This window comes from Hyperolius riggenbachi, chromosome 7 (genome assembly GCF_040937935.1).
Source record: "Hyperolius riggenbachi isolate aHypRig1 chromosome 7, aHypRig1.pri, whole genome shotgun sequence".
Classification (NCBI taxonomy): Eukaryota; Metazoa; Chordata; class Amphibia; order Anura; family Hyperoliidae; genus Hyperolius; species Hyperolius riggenbachi.
In genome coordinates this window covers 204,364,902-204,375,862 of record NC_090652.1, presented here as the reverse complement: position 1 = coordinate 204,375,862, position 10,961 = coordinate 204,364,902, and the positions used below count along the sequence as shown (strand labels likewise).

The 10,961-nt window shown below is 42.1% G+C and overlaps 1 protein-coding gene across 6 annotated transcripts in view; it reads right to left on the bottom strand.

Moving 5' to 3' along the window:
* Nucleotides 1-10,961, bottom strand: part of RAPH1 (Ras association (RalGDS/AF-6) and pleckstrin homology domains 1) — a 281,232-nt gene that overhangs the window by 51,541 nt on the left and 218,730 nt on the right. For all 6 annotated transcript variants that reach the window (XM_068245017.1, XM_068245011.1, XM_068245015.1 and 3 more), the window contains one exon: nt 137-214. In XM_068245017.1, the coding sequence (XP_068101118.1) occupies nt 137-214 (78 nt within the window). The remainder of the gene's footprint in view (nt 1-136; nt 215-10,961) is intronic.

Sequence of the window (10,961 nt, the reverse complement as noted above, 5' to 3'; positions counted from 1 at the left end):
TTCCTGCTGTTAAGTAAAATGGTCTTGTGCTGTTGTCAAAATATATATAGTATTTCTATAACTTGTATTTTCACACAAAAAAAGGAGAGATTTAACATTTGAACTTTTAGATATATCCCCGCTCTGTTTTGCTTACCTTTTTCACTTGAGCTTCTTTTATTTTCTCAAGAGCTATTCGAATTTTTTCGGCCTTAATTTTGGCAGCCTGTTCCTCCTATATAGAAAAACATATTCCAATAATTCAGAACTCATTCTGAATATGTGCCTATCTAATCAGCAATCACAGACTAAAGACTTTCAAGTATGCGAAGATTTTAAGTCTCACCCAATGCAAAATGTTAGAAATACAACTGGGTAAGCAAGCACAAGGTCACACCACACAAAACACAAACATTTAACACACTTACAATGTTATATAGAAAACGGATACATCAAGTTACAGCAAACATTGTAAGCATGACAGGTTACAATGGGGTGTATTCACAAATGCGGTAAGCAGAATAATGTAGTTACATAGTTACATAGTTACATAGTTACATAGTTACTTTGGTTGAAAAAAGACATACGTCCATCGAGTTCAACCAGTACAAAGTACAACTCCAGCCTGCTCCCTCACATATCCGTGTTGATCCAGAGGAAGGCGAAAAAACCCTTACAAGGTAAAAATTCCTTCCCGACTCCAGATGGCAATCAGATAAAATCCCTGGATCAACATCATTGGCATTACCTAGTAATTGTAGCCATGGATGTCATTCAACGCAAGGAAAGCATCTAAGCCCCCTTTAAATGCAGGTATAGAGTTTGCCATAACGACTTCCTGTGGCAATGCATTCCACATCTTAATCACTCTTACTGTAAAGAACCCTTTCCTAAATAAATGGCTAAAACGTTTTTCCTCCATGCGCAGATCATGTCCTCTAGTCCTTTGAGAAGGCCTAGGGACAAAAAGCTCATCCGCCAAGCTATTATATTGCCCTCTGATGTATTTATACATGTTAATTAGATCTCCTCTAAGGCGTCTTTTCTCTAGACTAAATAAACCCAGTTTATCTAACCTTTCTTGGTAAGTGAGACCTTCCATCCCACGTATCAATTTTGTTGCTCGTCTCTGCACCTGCTCTAGAACTGCAATATCTTTTTTGTAATGTGGTGCCCAGAACTGAATTCCATATTCCAGATGTGGCCTTACTAGAGAGTTAAACAGGGGCAATATTATGCTAGCATCTCGAGTTTTTATTTCCCTTTTAATGCATCCCAAAATTTTGTTAGCTTTAGCTGCAGCGGCTTGGCATTGAGTACGATTATTTAACTTGTTGTCGATGAGTACTCCTAAGTCCTTCTCCAAGTTTGATGTCCCCAACTGTATCCCATTTATTTTGTATGGTGTTAGACCATTGGTACGACCAAAATGCATGACTTTACATTTGTCAACATTGAATTTCATCTGCCATGTATGTGCCCATATAGCCATCCTATCCAGATCCTGTTGCAATATAACACTATCTTCCTTAGAGTTGATGATTCTGCACAATTTTGTATCATCTGCAAAAATAGCAACATTGCTCACTACTGTATCCACTAGGTCATTAATAAATAAATTGAAGAGCACTGGACCCAGTACAGACCCCTGTGGGACCCCACTGCTAACAGTCTCCCATTTTGAGTATGATCCATTGACCACAACTCTTTGTTTTCTGTCCATTAGCCAGTTCCCTATCCAAGCACACAGACTCTTCCCCAGTCCTTGCATCCTCATCTTTTGCACCAGACTTTTGTGGGGAACAGTGTCGAAGGCCTTAGCAAAGTCTAAGTATATCACATCTACAGCATTCCCAATATCCATATTAGCATTCACTACCTCATAAAAGCTGAGCATGTTAGTCAAACAGGACCTGTCTTTAGTAAACCCATGTTGATGCTGAGAAATAAGATTATTTTCTACTATGAAGTCATGTATAGTATCTCTTAGTAACCCCTCAAATAGTTTGCATACAACTGATGTTAAGCTTACAGGTCTATAATTTCCTGGATCTGATTTTTTGCCCTTCTTAAATAATGGGAAAACGTGGGCTGTACGCCAATCCACTGGGACTCTGCCAGTTGCAAGAGAGTCACAAAAGATAAGATAAAGGGGTTTATCTATAACTGAACTTAATTCCCTTAGGACCCGAGGATGCATGCCATCCGGGCCAGGTGCCTTGTCTATTTTTAATTTATTTAGTCTTGCCTTTACTTCTTCCTGCGTTAAGTATTTAATATTACAGTTAGAAGATTGAGACTCTTCCGCCTCTGTAATTTGCAACAGTGCTGTTTCCTTTGTAAAGACAGAAGCAAAGAAAGCATTTAATAACTCTGCCTTACCTTGGTCATCCACCATTGAGTTTCCACCTTCATCCTTTAGGAGTCCTATACAGTCAACCTTTCTTTTTTTAGAGTTGATGTACTTGTAAAACTTTTTTGGGTTAGATTTGATATCCCTAGCGATTTGATTTTCAGCTTCGATCTTTGCTAGCCTAATTTCTTTTTTACAATTTTTATTGCACTCCTTGTAATTGCTGAGTGCAGCCTCGGACCCCTCCTGTTTTAGGACCTTATAGGCATTCTTTTTCCTCTTCATTTTATCTCTAACCTTTCTATTCATCCATAGAGGCCTTTTTTTATTCCTAGACATTTTGTTTCCATATGGGATATACATACTACAATATTGATTGAGAATACGTTTAAAAGCTTGCCATTTCCCTTCAGTGTCCTCCCCTTGTAGTACATTATCCCAGTTCACCAAACTTAGTGCCTGCCTAATTTGATTGAACTTTGCTTTTCTAAAATTCATAGTTTTAGTGGTCCCGCTGCCCCGTGGCCTGTCAGTCACCAGATCAAACGTTATCATGTTGTGATCACTATTTCCCAAATGTTCTTGAACCTGCACATTTGATACATTATCTGGTCTATTCGAAATGATCAGATCCAGTAACGCATTCCCCCTAGTTGGTTCCGTTACCATTTGAGTCAAGTAATTGTCCTGTAGTGCTGCCAGAAATCTGCTGCTTTTACCAGAATGGGTAGCCTCAATACCCCAGTCAATGTCTGGAAAGTTGAAGTCGCCCATAACTATGACCTCATTTTTACTTGCCGCTTTTTCAATTTGCTGTAGTAATTGCAGTTCTGCAGCTTCATTAATATGAGGTGGTCTGTAGCATACCCCAATAAGCAATTGGCAACTTTTATTTCCACCATGAATATTTACCCAAACGGACTCCACATCTTCGCAATCTTCCTCCATCTCATCGTTGAGGACAGCTGTAAAAGAATTCTTAACAAAGAGACAAACCCCTCCACCTTTTTTCCCTGTTCTATCCCTCCTGAACACATTGTATCCTTTTAAATTGGCTATCCAGTCATGACTTTCATCCATCCATGTCTCGGTTATTCCCACAATGTCATAGCCTTTGTCATTCAGAATGAACTCTAGTTCATCTATTTTATTTGCAAGGCTCCGAGCATTGGTTATCATGCACTTTATATTTTTACCACCACATTTACCAATTTTGTTTACCTGAAATGGGCTACTTGAAGTTTTACCAACCTCCTTAATCTTTACACTGTCCCCACCCCCCTCTCCACCCCCCATAATGTTAGGCTCCCACTGTCTTTTTACCTTATCTTGTCTATATGTTGAGACTTTATCCTCCCGCCTCCCCCCAGATCCTAGTTTAAAATCTCCTCCAACCGTTTAGCCATCTTCTCCCCCAATGCAGCTGCACCCTCCCCATTAAGGTGCAGCCCGTCCCTGCTGTAGAACCTGTAGCCGACTGCAAAGTCTGCCCAGTTCTCCAGGAACCCAAACCCTTCCTTCCTACACCAATTTCTCAGCCACTTATTTAACTCCCTAAGCTCCCTCTGTCTCTCAGATGTAGCACGTGGCACTGGCAGTATTTCAGAGAACACCACCTTGGAGGTCCTTGCTTTAAGTTTATCTCCAAGTACCTGAAAATCATTTTTGAGGACCTTCCATCTCCCACTAACTTTGTCATTGGTGCCAATGTGTACCATGACAGCCGGGTCTTCCCCAGCCCCACCCAATAATCTGTCAATTCTTTCCGCTATATGCCGAACCCGAGCACCCGGGAGGCAACAGACTGTACGGCATTCACGGTTTCTTCGACAGATTACCCTGTCTGTGCGCCTAATAATTGAATCCCCTACCACCAGTACCTGTCTAGCCTTAGCTGCACTCCTATTCCCTTTCTCGTTACAGCAGTCTGCCCCTTGGTTGCTAAGGAGCACATCCTGCTGCAGCATTGCTACTCCAGAGTCGTCCTCACCAATATTACGCAAACAAGCATACTTATTAGTGAGGGACAACTCGGGACTAGCCTCCCTGCCACTTTTTCCCCTACCCCTTCTAACTGTGACCCAACTAGCGGCTACCTCTGCTTCTTGCTCCGGCTTTACTCCACCCACCTCATCTTCAAGGGTTCCATCAAGTGTCTGGATCGTGAGATCCAAGCTCATCTCCATGTTGTGTATGCGTCTCAGTGTTGCGAGATGCTTATTTAGCTCTGCGACTTCCGCCTCTAACCGAGCAACACGCACACATCCAGGGCAACAGTAAACACCCTCAATCCGCTGATCAAGGCATGCATACATGCTGCAGGATGTACACTGTACTGCATTGTCCAACATGATGACTATTGTGTGGGGAAAATTTATTTAAAGTAAACTATGGTGGTAAAAGATGAAACGGGAGAGTGAGTGACGTTCGGGAGTAAGTGTAGCTGGGGTGGAAGAGGGGGAGGGGTGGAGGAGGGGGAGTGAGTAAGTTGGGGTGGAGGAGGGGGAGTGAGTAAAGTTGGGGTGGGGGGGAGGAGGGGGAGGAGGGGAGGGGGAGTGAGTGAAGCTGGGGTGGAGTCCTCAAAACTTAAAGACTACACCACAACGTGTTAGCACATTCTAACCAATGCAAAAAAACCGCAATATTGGTTGAAGGTTTTTTTTTTTTTTTTTTTTTTTTTAGTCCTTACCTGTTTCCTCTCCCTTCTCTCTTTGTGCCTGTGTTCTAACGCCTGTTTTTTAACGCCTATGCCACTTGTGTCGAAGCCACTTAGTGAGCAAGCCACAGACTGAGCAAGCTCAGTACTGAGACCTGAAGCTGTCCAAATACCTCGTGTTACAGCTAATCCCTCCCCCTAGCTGATTGACAGCCTGCTGCAAACAGAGAAAAAAAAATTGTACTTTTAAAACAAGCACTTGCTGTTAGATATCTGATGAATCGCTATGCACAAGCCCCAGATATCAAAGCAGCAACACACACACTTTACAAACAACAGCAATATAATATAATCAGAGCTCACAATCTCCCAGCAGTGAAGTGAAAGCAGCCCTCCACCAAGATTAGAGCTGTAGCTTACACTTCCTGTTAATTAATCACCTGTGTTACAGCTAATCCCTCCCCCTAGCTGATTGACAGCCTGCTGCAAACAGAGAAAAAAAAATTGTACTTTTAAAACAAGCACTTGCTGTTAGATATCTGATGAATCGCTATGCACAAGCCCCAGATATCAAAGCAGCAACACACACACTTTACAAACAACAGCAATATAATATAATCAGAGCTCACAATCTCCCAGCAGTGAAGTGAAAGCAGCCCTCCACCAAGATTAGAGCTGTAGCTTACACTTCCTGTTAATTAATCACCTGTGTTACAGCTAATCCCTCCCCCTAGCTGATTGACAGCCTGCTGCAAACAGAGAAAAAAAAATTGTACTTTTAAAACAAGCACTTGCTGTTAGATATCTGATGAATCGCTATGCACAAGCCCCAGATATCAAAGCAGCAACACACACACTTTACAAACAACAGCAATATAATATAATCAGAGCTCACAATCTCCCAGCAGTGAAGTGAAAGCAGCCCTCCACCAAGATTAGAGCTGTAGCTTACACTTCCTGTTAATTAATCACCTGTGTTACAGCTAATCCCTCCCCCTAGCTGATTGACAGCCTGCTGCAAACAGAGAAAAAAAAATTGTACTTTTAAAACAAGCACTTGCTGTTAGATATCTGATGAATCGCTATGCACAAGCCCCAGATATCAAAGCAGCAACACACACACTTTACAAACAACAGCAATATAATATAATCAGAGCTCACAATCTCCCAGCAGTGAAGTGAAAGCAGCCCTCCACCAAGATAGTCTTACCCCACAATTAGTTAGAGCTTAATGCAATACATTTCATGCAATGCATTACGCTCCATAAGACTTTACGCATGTTATTTTGCTTACCACAGTTTAATGAATCTACCCCAATATCACTAGCTGGGAAGATACAGAGCAGAAAGTAATACAGACAATCTTGATTGATAATAAATAGGATTCTGAAGGCTGTCCTTTCCAGAAAATATGACTACTCCTTGCATCAATATGCATTAAGTAATATAAAGAATAGACAACAAGTGCTCAATGTTTGAGGTTCTACTAATTACTGTATTGTAAAGGCTATTTATATTACATTATTAAGCAGCTGTGCTTTTAATTCTCACTTTCTAAATAGATTTCAAAATGATAAAGTTCTGAAATAATACCCTGATGAAAGCCAAAGGATCCAAGTGATACCCCATCACAGAAGATGACCACGTATGGCGCAGGTGGGATTTTAAGTTGTGTCTAGCTTGTGTTCAGGATTTATTGTGCTCCATCAGAATGGAGTGGGAACAGCGCAACAAGAAAACTAGCCAACTTAACAAAGAATCTTGATCCGTCCCCTTACTGTGCTATATGGCCTTTGTTTATCTTACAATAGATTCGCTGGACTTGAAAACGTACAATATTTTATTAATAAGGCTTTGAAGCATGATTTATCTTCATTTTCAACTTGAGCGTATTGAATTACTAATGTAAAAACACATTTAGAGGTTTTCAGAGACTATGAAAGGCAGCAACATTACGCCGATCTCTCATTTCCCATTGACCTCTCAGCGGATATCCTATTCTAAATGAATTTACTACACCTGCACATTTTCAGGCTTATAATATTGGTTGGTCCTGTAATGATTTATTTAGGTATAATGAGCACATAGTAGCCTATTACCGTAGTGTGTCTGCTCATGGTTTTTAAGTACTTCGCAGTATAACAATACTACAGTGACAATGGGGGCTGTGATAATGTACAGGAACCAATCATTTTTAATTGTGTGTCTGTTTATCCTCCATTTTGCAAAGTAATAAGGTATCAGAGTTAATTCGCCCTTTAAAGGATGGCGGTAAGTCTAATTTCTGGTAACAGTAATGACATCAATTATTATACAATGGTATCTTACAGCAAGTTCCATACATTTCATATAACCGTACCCTAAAGCAGATATAATAAAATCACATACACGTGACTCTGTGCAAGGCTATGCGATTGACATTTTTTTGCCAGCACATACGGTCACTGTATGGACTGCTATTTTACAGATGGTGAACAATAAGGGATTATCAGAGTTGCTTTGAAGCCTGGTTCAGGTATTTATACAGATGCAAAAGCCACCAAATGTATAAAGTAACTTTAGCTCTGTGTGTATGTGTGTGTGTCTATGTGCACAGTTGCATAACCAATGGACACATACGAACATAGTGGAAAAGGTCTGGCAGACCAGATGCTCCCTGTGACACTAAAGCAAAACTTCCAGCAACATTCTGAATACTGAGCATTCCAGCTAATGAAAACCATCACAAAAACATTATCTCTAGCTTCTCTTATGCAATATGTTGCAAAACAATCTCACCAGTGCAACAAAAAGAACATTTTATCTTTCTTGAAGGGTTCTTTCACGAATCTTCACAATACCACAATAGACTTGGTTAGTTTCTTCAACCACTTCCTGCATTTATATACGTTTATAAATGGGCATTTATAAAAGTCCAACTATTCCACTAAAGCATGTGTGCCTTAAACCAGAAAATACAGATTGAACCTGTGATATTTCAGCATTTTTTAATCTAAAGCACTGTAGAAAGAAAATTAAGAAATAGATTTAACCCCTTGGCGGTCTAATTCTTTTTGGATTTTAGGGTCTAAAAGCGGTGCAACTTTTTGCAGGCTTTTAGACCTAAAACTGGGGGGGGGCGCTAACGGGATATGCAGCAGCCCAGCACTTACCACCCTGGGGTCCAGTGCTGTAGTTCTCCCTCCATCTTTCAGGTGGCGCTGTAACACTGTAGTGAGATCGCCGTGTCGTCCTGTCGACAAGCGTCAATCTCACCTGAAAAGATACAGAGACATGGAGGACAGGATGGAACATTGCTGCTGGAATCTGGATCCCCAGGGAGGTGAGTGAAAGCAGAGCAGGGACAAGGTCCTCCAGCACCCAAGGCTGAGACACCAAAGTGCGCCCCTCCATCCCTCCGACCCCAGCTGTCACACACTGATTGCTATTAGACTAAGAGGCGCCACAGGGCCCACAACCTCCCCAACACCTTAATATCTAGTTATCTGGCTTGCAGTCACTGCTATGTATCCCCTTTTCTTATTTCTTTCTGCTTCATACACAATTAGGAATGACAGCTGAATGAATTGTGCGCCCCCTCCTACACTGCGCCCTGAGGCTGGAGCCTCTCCAGCCTATGCCTCGGCCCGGCCCTGAGTGAAAGCGCCCGCTGCACGCTATGCTCTGTATAGTTCTGCCGGCAGCTTCCATGAGTCACACTCAAAATTACGGCTCCTGGCTTGTTTTTTCCACCTCAAGGTTAAAGGGAGCCTGAAGTGAGAGGTATAAGGTGGCTGGATAGTGTAATGGTTAAGGGCTCTGCCTCTGACACAGGAGACCAGTTCAGTTCAGTAAGACAGCACCTATTCAGTTGGGCGAGACTCCCTAACATTGCCACTGTGTGTGTCTCCTATCCTATACAATAAAATGCTGCAAGTGTCCCTGCGTCATCAACTGAATGGTTGCGTGTCCCTGGCTTTTTTGTACTGAGCATGTGCGCAGCCAGGGCAGTTAGGACACAGGGCCGCATCAGACAGTTTGCTGTGTGTGGTTCACAGAGGTTCTCATTGCATTGTGGGAAATAACAGCTTTTTTCAACTGTCAAGCAAGCAAGGGGCGCACCCCCGCACCTCTTCCTCCATGCTTCATGGTGGGTACCAGGCATGTAGAGTCCATCCATTCACCTAGTCTGCGTCGCACAAAGACACGGTGGTTGGAACCAAAGATCTCAAATTTGGACTCAGACCAAAGCACAGATTTCCACTGGTCTAATGTCCATTCCTTGTGTTCTTTAGCCCAAACAAGTCTCTTCTGCTTGTTGCCTGTCCTTAGCAGTGGTTTCATAGCAGATATTCTACCATGAAGGCCTGATTCACACAGTCTCCTCTTAACAGTTGTTCTAGAGATGTGTCTGCTGCTAGAACTCTTTGTGGCATTGACCTGGTCTCTAATCTGAGCTGCTGTTAACCTGCGATTTCTGAGGCTGGGAACTCGAATGAACTTATCCTCCGCAGCAGAGGTGACTCTTGGTCTTCCTTTCCTGGGGCGGTCCGCATGTGAGCCAGTTTCTTTGTAGCGTTTGATGGTTTTTGAGGCTGCACTTGGGGACACTTTCAAAGTTTTCCCAATTTTTCGGACTGACTGACCTTCATTTCTTAAAGTAATGATGGCCAGTCGTTTTTCTTTACTTAGCTGCTTTTTTCTTGCCGTAATACAAATTCTAACAGTCTATTCAGTAGGACTATCAGATGTGTATCCACCTGACTTGTCCACAACGCAACTGATAGTCCCAATCCCATTTATAAGGCTAGAAATCCCACTTATTAAACCTGACAGGGCACACCTGTGAAGTGAAAACAACTTCAGGTGACTACCTCTTGAAGCTCCTCAAGAGAATGCCAAGAGTGTGCAAAGTAGTAATCAAAGCAAACGATGGCTACTTTGAAGAACCTAGAATATGACATATTTTCAGTTGTTTCACACTTTTTGGTTATGTACTGTACTTCCACGTGTGTTAATTCATAGTTTGGATGCCTTCAGTGTGAATCTACAATGCTCATAGTCATGAAAATAAAGAAAACTCTTTGAATGAGAAGGTGTGTCCAAACTTGTGGTCTGTACCAGGTGCCTGGCTCTTCTACTGACCACATATGCTATTGCTCCGTTGTTATTGCCTGATGAAGCAGGATCAAACCTGCGAAACGCGTTGCATATTTGGAGTTCATAAATAAAATATATTGACTGTCTTTACTAGTGTAGTTGTGTGTCTACTTGGAGGAGGCAAGTCCGCCACTACCTCCTCTATTTACCAAGAATTTGGTTTTTAAGGTCATTTAGCTTCCTTTTATGCTTTTGGCGCCTCTGTTCTCCTGCATAATATTGAGTCCACCCTGGGTGGAGGGTTGAACCCCCTTTTTTCTAATCTACAGAGAGCGACTTCTTATTCCTGAGTGCAGTGGTTGCCTAATGGTAACCCTGGTTTGTGAGTATTAATATTTACTTTATCTAGTAACCATTTACCAGTACATATTACACTACTGGGGCTCTTGGCGTTCCTTGTTTTTTTTACAACCTCAAACTAGTCATTTCTAACTATCGGGCAGAACCACCATACATAAGGAACATGTTCCAATGTGGCCGCACTGTCTGAAGAACAAATTCGATCTGCTACCATTTACTCTATGCATTTAATCTGGCGTGAGAAAAGTAAGACACAAAGCAGCTCTACTTCCAGTGTCGTGACCTCAGAGGTCATGAAACAGAAACTAATGAGATGCAGGCCACAGGAGCGGCGGAGAGGCGGCTACCTGATCCGCCCCATCCCCAGGATCAGGTAGCATTGTTTTTTTTTTTTTAATGTAAGTCCCCACCTCAGGACCCTTTAAGGCCAGAAACCCACTAGGAGCGATTTTCTGAGCGCTTTGCGATTTGAAAACTCTTGCTAATGTAATGCTATGGGTGTGATCCCACTTGAGCAATGTGATTTTATAAAAA